Here is a 12236-nt window from a genome sequence, read left to right on the forward strand (position 1 = left end):
TTTTACTTACCAAGGAAGGGGAAATGCATTAGTCATAGAGATCAAACGGCATAACAAGCTGTTTTAAAAAGAGGGAATCCCTTCTAGACTTACTTGGTTAACTAAGTCCTTCCAATCCTTGATAATAGAGAGTTCTTTCTCTGATGAATCAACGTAGGACGTCAAAGCAAAGACAGCCCCAGCTCCCCATAACTCTAGCTCACGTAACGCCTCACGGATCGACACTTCACCTTGAGCACGGCTATTTAACTCCTAAGATTGACAAGAACATTATAAAATCATTATTATAAAACAATACTCCTAAAGCGAGAGCACCTTGCCCTCTGATTGAAAGTAACTTGAGTAAGACAGCGATGTGAGGGGAGGTCACATTGAGAATAAAAGGTCAAAGGTCAAACAAATACCTTGAGTGCTTCAGCATGCGTCACAATAAGGTCAGCGGCCTCCAGCACATTTCCAAACGTCAACTTCTCTAGGGTGGTACCTTTTGGCATCTTGAGAAGCCTGAAGAGTTCCAACCAATGATCCTGGGATAGTGCTTCGCCACGAACATACTTTAAAAGTGGAACCACGTTCTAATAAAGAAAAATAAATATTCATTATTTTTAATTATTCCTGCTCGATCTCATACATCCACTTTCCCACTTATTTAAATCTTTTTTTTTTCTCAAAATATTTCTCAATCACTAAGCCCGTTGTATTTTTTTAGATACTTATATCTATACCTTGTACTTTTCCACATCTTTCTGCAAGCGTACTGTCATTACTGTAGGTTCTTTCGTTCGTAGTGTTTCAGACCAAACTGTTAGGAATTCGTCAAACTGGAAGGCACGGGACCTATAATAAAATGAAAGCGTTAGTAAACTCGCCTTTCACCTCAGGGGTCTAGGATAGGATTGCTGGACTTGCTACCACATGTGACCAGAGTTATTAAGCCTCTCTCTGGATTCGAGGGCTTTTCCCTGCGTTCTTATTTTCCTTCCTCGGGCAAAACCCAGCATGTTAAATTCATTTTTGATCAGTGAATTGGCACAGCCGTAACCTTGATCAGCCCAGTGGTTGTTCCACAGTATTACTAAAATTGCTGTTTGACCTACCTAAATGAAATCCAGTCCTCCTTAGCAAGTTCTTCAAGGCCGTTACTGAAATCTTCATATATCTGCCACATTGCCTCATTCACAGCAATATCCTGCTTTAACTCTTCTGCTACTGGAAAACTGGGCTCAGGGACACCAAAATGACTGCAGTCGAAACTGTGGATGGATATACATCAATCACTAGTAAGGATAACTGAATAATGACCAAGAGCCAGTATCCATACTTACATCAGTTTGTTCATTGTCTCCTCTAATTCAACAAACTCAGATTTTCTGTCTTTAACAGAGCTGACTGCAGCCTTACATGCATGTGCATCACTATCGATATCCATGTCTTTTGGTTTTAGTTGATGCCACCTGGCACTGAACTTTTCTAGTTCCTGCTGGAAGGCCTGCACTCGGGACTCTACGTTGCTCTTCATCACTTCAACCTAGTTGGAACAAGTAAGAAATGTAAGTAAGTACTGGTCTTTGATAAGGTGAAGTAAGGATATCATTAATTGATTATGGAACACATGTACAAATGTAAAAGCACAACTGTGATCAACATCCCACAACATCATCACCAGAAAGTGAGATACTACGCAGTACGGTATCTGAGATTTCACAACAGAGGTTGTATCACTAACTTCAACAAATCTCCTCCCCCACCCCCCACCCCAAATAAAAGCCACACACACAAGCACATGACAACTAAACTGCTGATTGAAAGTGTTTCAAAGAAACGAAGAGTCTAGCTCACTATAGAAATATGTACAAACCTGCTCCTTGACCATTAGTTCATGGCTCTCCATCATCAACTCAAACTTGTCCCATCTTGCCTGTAGTGGGCCTATTTGCTCCACGCCTCCACCAGCCACAGACCTAAGTAACTTGTGCTTGGATTCTACTTTCTCAAACAGAGGTTGAATCTGTGGCATTCAACAAAAAAACATGCTTCACTGGAGGATTGTGATTTGGTAAGATACATGGATGAAATATATCATAGAAGTAGTTCACACACCTCTCACCTGTAAATAATCACTGCAGATTGCAAGCACCTACCTGGGGTTTCTGCTGCGACAATTCAGAATGTTTCAGATTAGCTTCACCGATCTCTTCCACAGTCTGTGGCCTTGTGGACAGGGATTCCATACCAGATGTAAGGAACGTGTCGATGGTTTGAACATCATTGATGATAGAGCGACGCAGTGAGTTGAGTAGTGCGTCAAATAACTGCTGAATGTGATCATCAATGGTTGACTTGACCGGTGATGTAGACACAGTAATGCAATCCACCTTCACTGTCCTAAAAATGGAATGTTATGCTTTAATATAATCACTGTCACTAGGGTATTGTGATCAACCCGCAACGTACGGTAAAAACCAGCACGAACGGGAACGGACAGTCGGCAATTTACCAACCATTTACCGACCATTTACCGACCATTTACCGACCATTTACTGACCATTTACCGACCATTTACCTTGGACTGTGGATTGAACACAGTAGCCCTGTCACTATTATTAAAAGCATTATATCTACACCATCATTGATATCATCATTATCTACTGCATTATCACCATCTTCATACTAAGAAATGTTAACATCATCATCATCATCATCATCATCACTACCAAGGACCACCAACAGAGCACTCTTAAAGTATGATTGGGGAGAGGGAGGGACGGGGATGGACTTAGATTGGGAAATAGAGTAAACTAGTATAAATAAGATTAAAAGTAAGGGTGCCGAGAATTTAGTTAAAAAAGGTATTTTAAAAAAGAAAGGTTGTAAATAGTGCAGGGAACTATAGCATCCCACGGTACATGTGTCATCACCATATTCTTCCTTTTTCACTCATTACTGCGGCAAAAGGTTTACAACATCTACTTTAAGAACATACATTGGTAGTTTTTCTGCTTCTCTGCCCCTGGCCTTCAAAGCTCTAAAGTTCCTCTCCCAGTCAGGTACAACGTGTAGATTCTTTTCAACCAGCTGTTCCAAGTCTATTGTACCAAGCACCACCCAATCTTGAAATTGGTCTTGTACTGCTACTAGTCTTTGGAAGAGATCTTCAGCTTTAGAGTAGACCGTGTTGAAGCCAGAAGCATTGTGATTGATCATCAAGGGAAAGACTGATGTGTCTTCGCCAACACCACGGAAGTGATGGGGGGTCGAGATGAATTTACGCATTTCACGGTAGTACTTGGCACGAATCTCTTCTAGTGGGGGACGGAACTGAAGCTTTTGTTGTCTGTGGACAAAAAATAAATATTGTAAATGTATAAGAATAGACCAATTAAGCTTGAATTTAATTTTTTTCCCATTTCAGACTCGTGTTCTTGAAAATAAGGTTCTTTGTTTGAGTTGCATCCATATTCACGTGTCTTCTCATGTGCAACCATGAAACAAAGAAATGATACTCTAGGGCAGAACTTAAGCAGCATTATGGCCTTTGGAAAGATCGTGTTCAAAATGATCTATATGATCCTAAAATCATTACAAAGTGTTACACAACTTATAAAGATATATATATATATTTATAAAATAACTGCTCTAAATCTCGCATTCTGATTGGTTGGGAGTGCGTACTTTATGAGAGTACACAGCACACCGCGCACTTTCAGTTTGGTCATTCATTTATTTGTATTTTGTAAAAGAAATAAAAAACTTGCTTGCTGTACTGTGTGGAGTTATAAAGCACTTGGGGATTGGCACAACACTCGAGAAGTGTCGAGAAGCACTCCAATACGCGTTGTGCTTCTCCTAACACTTCTCCTGTATTCTGCAAACCCCCGCGTGCTTTATAACTGCACACAGCACGCGCGCAAATTTTCTATTTCTTTAGTATATTACCTAAATACAAGTTCTACTTTTATTTCTGGAAGATTTTCATTCAGTGCTTCTAATCCCATTTGATACTGATGTTCCAATGCTTTGTACAGCTGTCGATCCCAATGTATCTTCCATGTCATCATGTTGCCTGCCTTAAATCCATGTTGCACAAGAGATGCCATAATATCACGGAACTCAACCAGGTATTCCTTCCAGCGTGGCTGTTGCCTTAACAGGTCAATACTCATCAACTGCACTACCTAATATAGATAAAATACATAATAATGACAATTCTAATGTATAAATAAAAAAACCATATCATAATGTTCAAATTCCATCTTGAACTCAGATTTCTTCTCAGTTCCTTCCTTCATCACTTCTCATTATTAGCTGTTCCAAGGTTCAGTATAAAAACTGAAAATTTTGATATTTGTATAAAGCATTTTTTGGGGCATTTTAAAAATATTTGAAATTTATCACTGTTTTCATTAATATGCACTGATTGAGACAAAAGTCGTAACAAGCAAATCAGCAACAAAATAATGTCAATAAAGTAGGTTCCCATGTATGTACATGTACTCCACTGATAAATTAGATTGTCAGTGGTACTGAACAAATAGGATGAAATAGAATGGAATAGAATAGAAGGAATGGAATATTTCTCAGATAAATATTGCAGTATCAAGGCAAATCTTTCCTATACCTTATCACTTATATTGTAATGACATTTTCTTAGCCTTCTGTTTTCTGATGTCAAGCGGTCTGCCGCAGCTTGGAGTTTGTCAATATAGGCCTCTAACTCAGAGGGGTTGTCCCAAGTGACCTGAACCTTCCCTGAGGAATCTTTTGAGCCTTGTTTAGGGTTCTTGATGAGCTTTTCAAATGCCAGAGCAGAATCTAACATCATGGACTGTTGGCTTGGAATCATCTGCTGGTCAATAGTGTTGTAAAAATGTGCAACCTAATGGGAAAATTTATTGTAACAAATCATATTTTGCATATTTTGGTCTCAGCATCGTGCAGTAGGTGTTAGTCAATATTTAAGGAGCCCTTCACAATAAATGCCAAGCATATTTTGGGATACATTGAAATTGTGAAAATATATTTTCTGTCCTACTTTGCTTTAAAGGGCAAGATTTCTGCGTAGTAATCAAGTTTTTCATCTCAAAGGTTTTGTGTGCATTAAGCATCATCTTACAAACCTACTGTAACCTGGAGACAACATTAATGTACCTGTTTCAAAACCATCCCATGTCTGTAGAACTTGCTGGCAATGTTAGAGGTGTGTTGAATCTTAGCCGGAACTACAAAACCCAAAGCACTGAGCTGTCTAACTTCACGCATTAGGGTAACTAGTCTATCACCATAATGAACCCTCAGTTTACCATCTTTGTGACCCAACTCCATGAGACGACCACTTGTTTGCAAACTAATCAGAACAGAATTCATAAAATAGAAATTACACTGTAATTTATAATCTACAGGCAATAACTTACTGTCAATTTAAAGGAAAACAATTTGTATACCAGTAATTGAATGGATTTCAGTGCTGAAAGTAACATTGTACAGTACCTGAGAGGTTCTTTTGGGTCATCTATGAGTGATAACATCTCAGATGACCAGCTCTCAAACTGGTCTCTAGTGTATGTTTCCAGTTCTTCTAGAAGATCAACAGCTTCTCTTCTAAACCCACGAAAACCAGACAGATCACCCAGCAAGTTTTCTGCAGTGCTAAGAGTGTCCTTTACCTGAAAATGCGCCAAAATTCTTATTAATACCTGTTATTAACATTTTCAGTGAATAATAATGTTGGTCACACAATTACTCATCCACTCCCCTACCCATCCATCCATTTATCTGCCCCTTACCATCCATCTCTGCATTCATCTATCAGCCCATTCATATATCTATTCATCTGCTCCTGTTTCCATCCATCAATCCCTCCATTAAACTATCAATCCATCCATCCATCCATCCACCAATCATTCATTCATAATTTTATCATAATTTTAAAATCAAAATACATAATTTACCTTAGCTTCTAACTGTCTAACCCACACAATATTGTTGACAATCTCAGGCATGTTCTTCCCTTTTGGTGGACCACCTTCCTTGCTACCAGAATATGACTGCTGTGTTTTAGACACATAATCATCTCTGATTCCTTTAACATATACTGTCAGCTGGCCAAGTAATGTTTCCCTGTGTAATAAATGGATAGGTATGAAGGTACATGTACTATACCTATAATTAGTGTTTTGGGGTCAGATTTGACAGTAAAGGGATAACAAGAGAAATCACAGGAGGTAAATTAAATAAAAACCCCTGTCAGAAATAACTTACCAATCAAAAGAATTCATATTCATTTGATGCAAGGGAGAATCAATGGTTTTTATTTGGTTATCTAAAACACGTGAAGTTCTAATATACCAGAATATGATATATAAATGCAATGCCATTGGCCATCTCTCTCCAGTTATCCCCAGGCCTTACGTGAATTGAGCCCACTACATACCTCTTATAAAAAAAGAAATTATGCTCAACTGAACTTACATGTCCCATGCATTGGTATTTTAAACAAAATAAATGTTACCTTTCTGGGGCTAATTCTTTGCTTATGCTTGGCCTCTTCACCAATTCTTTGTACCTCTGAAACTCTCTTAACAACTGGAAGAAGAAATGGCAATATTAATATTAGTTTGATTTCTTTCTCACTCAAGATACAACATAACAGAAAATAAATAAATAAAATACAAAAACATAAATGGAAATTGAACTGTGTTCCACACAGTGACTTTTCTTCTACTGAATTCCAATTGGAATTTAGAAGTTGATTTTTGATTTGAGAAAATTTAAACTTAGTCAAATTATGTAATACAACACATGTGGTTCTGGTTAGACTTAAAACTTTTGGTGAGAATTACCTGATGAGATTGTGCCGATAAGTCTCGGAATTGTTGTCTTAGTTTACCAGCAATTTTCTGTTCAGCAGGTCCCATGCCTCTCTCATACTGCCCTACTGCTGCCCTCCATAATGGTTCAGTATAAGGGTTCTGATGCAGGGGGTTAAGTCCAGTAAATGGCTTGAAAGCATCAGATGTGCGAAGTTGTTGCCTTTCAGCCTGGGATAGTAAGCGTACTAGTTGCTCATGGACAGTCCTCAATGTCAGAACCTGGGGAGAAATGTAGTGAGTATGTTATGAAAAATAAGAAAGTTGTATGCATCCTGCATACACAAAATATTTAACACTTATATACTGGGACTGAGGGAAACAGTATGTTTCGCGAGTATGTTTCGTGGACCTGAAACCGTGGATGTTTCCCTCAGCGGATCGCTGGTCGAGGGTCCACAAAACATACTGCTTTTGCCGAGGTCCCAGTCAATAAGTGCTTTATTATTATATCAAGTGTCAAAGAGAACGAAACATTTGTCTCATTTTTGGTGGATGCAGAGTCTTTTTCTGTAAGTAGTTGTTGAATTTCCAGCTCTCCATGGTCAGCAAAGCGAGCCATCTTCCATAAAACTACTTTTTTACTTATGAATGAATTTTTGCAAACACACGCATGAGGTGATGTTTTTCATGGTCACATGACTTCCGGTTTTGATATTTCCCCGTTAACAATGCATTATTCCCTCTCAGACAACTCATGGGGAAACAGTCGAATTTATTCGCATTCATGTGATACACTCTCGACCAATAGAAATTGAGGAAAATTGAGCTTTGGCACTTGGTATATAATAAAACATTTTAGGGCAGATCGAGGGCATCCTAAAAAAACATTTTAAAATATACTTATCAAACAGCAACATTTTTTAATTTCAAGTTCCTATACCTCTTCAAGTCTCACTGCCAATAAGGAAAGGCGTTCTGGCACAAACTTTTCATCTCTCCATGGGTGAGAAGGGAATCGCTTCCAGTACTGCACTGTCAGTGTCTCACAAGTAGAAACCCACCTCTCCCCTACAGATACACCTTTTTTCATAGCATCCTTGACATGCTGGAAAGAGCCCTGCCAAATATCAAGGGTGCCAAGTTTGTGTTGAACATAGCGACCCAATGCACCAGCAATAACCTCCAGTAAATGCTTCATTCTGGATTCTGGATAAGGTTTGTGGTCTTCTTGCTTCCATATCTCATCCAATGCATCTTGTGTTGATTCTATAAGCTCCAAAACCTCGTCCAGGTCCAGTCCATTAAGATTGGAAAAGTCCTGGGAAACATTACCTGAAACGAAAAGAAAAAAAGAGAAAAGAAAAGTGAGAAAAATGAGTTGAACGACAACAACAGAAAATATTGCCCAACAAAAAAAAAATACTTCACATTCTATAATTTCTAGAGTTCAGAACTATATTTTTACAATTTATAGTTATTTGATGGTGATAAATTGATTTCTATTCAGTCGTTGCTATGGACTACCAATGTACACAATTTGAACCTTGTACTTGCCTTTCTGAAAACATTCTTGAAAAAACGCTGCTCGCTCTCGTTCTGACAAATCATACCCCGATATAGAAGCATCAGCCCAGTATTGAATCTCATCTTGTGGTGTTAGTATTCCTCCTAGGCTATCTTGGTCACCACTTTGACTAGATTTGGGCACGTTTTTATCCTGTTTCCTGACCACACTACCCAACCCTGCCTCGAGCTCACTCAACAAACTCTGCAACTTCGGGTCAAAATTTTGACTCCATTTTTCGTCTTTCAAAAGTAAAGGTGCAAAAATCTTCTGGACTGAGTGGTATAGAGTATTAATTGGGGAGTCAAGCATGGAAGAAACGAAAACATTCTGGTGAACTGTGTCTGGTGTTATGACTTCTGGTTGAAGTTTGAAGAATACGAGGACTTTCTCGGCTGAATCACTCGGTTCAACATGATTGAATACTTCGATAGACTTCTTTCCTTGATGTGTATCGTATCTAGCAGCTAGAACAGGGCTGTTTCCATCGTCTAAGAAGGCATTTATTTCCTTGGAGTCAAATATCTTCTCTAGAGCGGCGTCGGAGGCAGCAATACCGAAATAATTTGCAGTTGTTTGTAAAATAAAGTCCTTCCTCGAGTCGCCGGACGGCATTCTGAAAACTGGCTCAATTTTAAAAAAAATTGGCACATCGTGTATGAAAGATATACCAGGGGTTATCCTTATATTATGACTCTCCTTTATGATAATATATTATTTTGAAGAAATGCTGTAAAATACCTATCCTTTGGCGCCTGTTATTGTATTTTTGTTATCAAACCTTCAAGGTGCGTAAGGAATTCTGGGAAAATTGAATGTGAAAAGCATCATGGATAACTCTTGGACAGACAGACAAATTCAATCCAGCTTTTGCAAATAAAACTATGGCAAATGTGTTTCTAAAAATAGCATCACGCGGTGCCTGTGATGGTTACGAGCATGAATACCAAAGATTCCTTGTCTTAGTTCATTTTCGAATTCTCTTGATAATAATTAATCTCCTGCTTCTTCAGTAAAAGGGGGAACGTACTAGTGAACAAAATCCCAAATTGACTTATGACCCCCCCTCTCCATACTTAAGTAATTAGCTTCTAATCCCCCCCCCCCACCCTACACTCCAATTTAACTTTTGACCCCCCCCTATTAATTTTAGAACCACCCCCCCCCCCCTCCCAAAATTATTGCACAGTCCCTTAGTTAGCGTTTGATGGCGAGGCCGTGAGAAGAAACTGAAAATTAATAGAGAATGGCTTTTTCGATTTTTTTATGTTGACAATTTTAGGAAATCTTATGAATTTACCTTTTATGCCTTTTATGAAATGTTTCCTACAGAACAGAAGAAGAACTATTCAATATTTCAGTGTAATCAATTTTTTCTGGTTTAGACCGCTCTCTCAGAGCTTTCAAACAGACATTTTCCATCGTAAATCTTCTTTCGGTGAACTATGGCGAAGACAAAAAATTGTTTTCGTTTACTTTATCGGTATTACCAAACTTATGCATGATGGGATAACCTTGGAGATTAATGACATATCTGCGGTAACACACTCATCAATAACAAAGATGGCGACTTTTATCAAAGGGAAAGGAGTAAATTAAAAAGACCATTTTTAAATTCATGTTTATTCATTAACGACTTACGAAACAATCAATGAAATATGGATAGTTGACAGTTCCAAGTAAGTAATTAGTGATTTATTTGGTCTACTATTACGAGCATTTGAATCGTCACGCAAACCAAATATTCTCGTCACAGCCAAAACTAGTGGAGTGCACGTACATCAAAAAAGAGTCATGTTCAAGTCAGCCAGTCAAGAAGAAAAAGAACAGTTTATGCGAAAAGCAGTGAAAATCAGTGAAGAAGGCGCATCCTCTGGGCTTGGACTACCATTTGGGGCTGTAATTGTTAAGGATGGCAAAGTTATTGGTACGTTCCATGCATCTCTATGGTAATGGTGTCCTTACCTAACACTGGTCAAGGTAATCCGCGCTAAAGCAAAAAGAAAATGAAGACTTGTAGAGCGTCCTTTTAATCAGTTAATATTCTAGCAGCTAAGAATTCTTAGGATTTTGATTTACATTCGTCAATTAAGACGATGTCTGGGGCTGCCATGCAAGCATCTCGTCTTCGTCTTGACCTTCTTGAATTCCAAAAGACTAGATCCCGAGTCAGATATTTTTTTTGCCCATTTTCGGCGCCCTCCTCGCCATCTAGCTTAAATTCAAGCAAACAAGTTTGTTTTTAATGTATTTTTTTTCTAATTTGAACAGCCGAGAGTCCAAATCGATCTCTAATTGACTATGACCCAACCGCCCATGCAGAGGTATCTGCGATACGCAAGGCTTGTAAAGAACTGAAGACTATAGACCTGACAGGCTGTCACATCTATACCAGTTGCTATCCTTGTAGGATGTGTATGGCTGCCATCTACTGGGCAAGGTATGAAATACAGTATAGGGTCATAGAGGAAGGTACAGCGTGGGTGGGTGCACCTTTCAAATAAGGGAAAAGGGCTTTAACTATAACCTATGCATGTGGCCACTCTATAACACCGACTTGTAATACGATCGTGCATGTTTTAGGCTTGAAGCAATCTTCTACGCAGTATCTATGGAAGAGTACTCGCAAGCTGCTAACTTTAATATATGGACTAAAATGATGACAGAAGATGAGGTGAAGCCTAACGAAGAGAGGACAATTTATCGTGAATGGGTCAGTTCCTACGCTGAAGCGGCAAAGAAAGTTGGGGAAGAATGGTTACTCAAGAAAGAAAAAGCAGAAAAAGCTTAGCGTAATACCGTAGTGAGCGTTTGATGGCGAGGCGTAATAACAAAGAACTGGTAGAAAAATGATTTTCGATATAAAACTGATTATGTGAACTTTAGTTCTTATAGATAAAGAAATTAAAATTAGGAGTGGCTTGCATGTTATTGTCTCCAAAACTAGTGTCAGATATATATTGTTACAGACTGCGAGCAGTCCTCTTATCTCCCTTAATTAGACCAATCTTAACTTATGCATGCGAGATTTGGAGTGTATATCAAAAGCACGACTTTGAAAAATGGGACAAAAATCCGATTGAAAAAGTTCAACTACGTTTTTGTAAATATTATCTTGGCGTAAGTAATAAGGCTTCGAATATTGCTTCACGTGCTGAACTTGGACGTTTTCCTTTGATAACATTTATTGATAAACTTTCTTTAAAATACTTTAATCATCTTTTATGTTTACCTGATAATTCTCTATCAAAACAAGCTTTACTTATTTCCTAGTCTTTACATGCAGAAAATAAATCTTGCTATTATACAAACCTTTTACAAATGTTATCTTTTTATAGCATAGAAAATGAACTTACAGATGTCATCTCTAATTCTAATTTGGAAAAGTATTATGTAAAAATGCAGGAATTTTACTTCAATCATTGGAAAAAAACTCGTAAACAATTCAAGAAAAGTATGCTTTTATAATACGTTTAAGGAATTTTATGAATATGAAATTTATCTGGATAAAATTCAAAATTTTGAGCAAAGAAGGCAGTTCACCAAATTTAGAATTAGTAATCATAAATTAGCTATCGAAACAGGCAGATACAACAACCAAAATATATCAAACGATTAACGTATCTGTTTATTCTGTACGAACAATGAAGTTGAAACAGAAATACATATGTTGTGTAACTGTCCTCTTTATAATCAAATTCGCCGACGATTTTTTGATATGATAGAACCTGAAATATCTGTTGACAATTTTAAAGATCTTAACGTAATTCGTAACTTAATGATCTCTACCAATGACAAGGTTATTTTTTATTTTTCTAAGTTTATATACAAATGCTTCATTCTTAGGAATGAATCATAATAAT

At 37.9% G+C, this 12236-nt stretch overlaps 2 protein-coding genes across 3 annotated transcripts in view; one reads left to right on the top strand and one right to left on the bottom strand.

Annotated features, from left to right (window-relative positions):
• LOC116287489 (cytoplasmic dynein 2 heavy chain 1) overlaps positions 1-9316 on the bottom strand; it is a 32704-nt gene extending 23388 nt beyond the window's left edge. The window contains exons 1-17 of the mRNA XM_031694169.2: positions 8364-9316; positions 7750-8141; positions 6840-7088; positions 6509-6582; positions 5949-6117; positions 5488-5663; positions 5149-5344; positions 4619-4876; positions 3937-4175; positions 2984-3334; positions 2142-2385; positions 1859-2008; positions 1326-1528; positions 1098-1253; positions 726-837; positions 405-575; positions 94-252 (exon numbers count right to left, since the gene is read on the bottom strand). Of these exons, the coding sequence (XP_031550029.2) occupies positions 94-252; positions 405-575; positions 726-837; positions 1098-1253; positions 1326-1528; positions 1859-2008; positions 2142-2385; positions 2984-3334; positions 3937-4175; positions 4619-4876; positions 5149-5344; positions 5488-5663; positions 5949-6117; positions 6509-6582; positions 6840-7088; positions 7750-8141; positions 8364-8988 (3924 nt within the window). The 5' untranslated portion in view covers positions 8989-9316. The remainder of the gene's footprint in view (positions 1-93; positions 253-404; positions 576-725; positions 838-1097; positions 1254-1325; positions 1529-1858; positions 2009-2141; positions 2386-2983; positions 3335-3936; positions 4176-4618; positions 4877-5148; positions 5345-5487; positions 5664-5948; positions 6118-6508; positions 6583-6839; positions 7089-7749; positions 8142-8363) is intronic.
• Positions 9317-9896: 580 nt separating this feature from the next.
• Positions 9897-11582, top strand: LOC116287488 (uncharacterized). 2 transcript variants are annotated; one of them, XM_031694167.2, is made up of 4 exons: positions 9897-10052; positions 10130-10300; positions 10645-10813; positions 10957-11582. In XM_031694167.2, exons 2-4 carry the CDS (start codon positions 10168-10170, stop codon positions 11162-11164), a joined length of 510 nt encoding a protein of 169 aa, XP_031550027.2. In that variant the 5' UTR covers positions 9897-10052; positions 10130-10167; the 3' UTR covers positions 11165-11582. The 2 variants fall into 2 exon arrangements, with proteins under 2 accessions (XP_031550027.2, XP_031550028.1); XM_031694168.2 differs by lacking the exon at positions 9897-10052 and having other exon boundaries at positions 10176-10353.
• Positions 11583-12236: the final 654 nt, after the last annotated feature.

Source organism: Actinia tenebrosa, unplaced genomic scaffold (genome assembly GCF_029948245.1).
Source record: "Actinia tenebrosa isolate PJP-AT-01 unplaced genomic scaffold, QUT_ActTen_1.0 PGA_scaffold6__47_contigs__length_16458017, whole genome shotgun sequence".
In the NCBI taxonomy this organism is placed as follows: Eukaryota; Metazoa; Cnidaria; class Anthozoa; order Actiniaria; family Actiniidae; genus Actinia; species Actinia tenebrosa.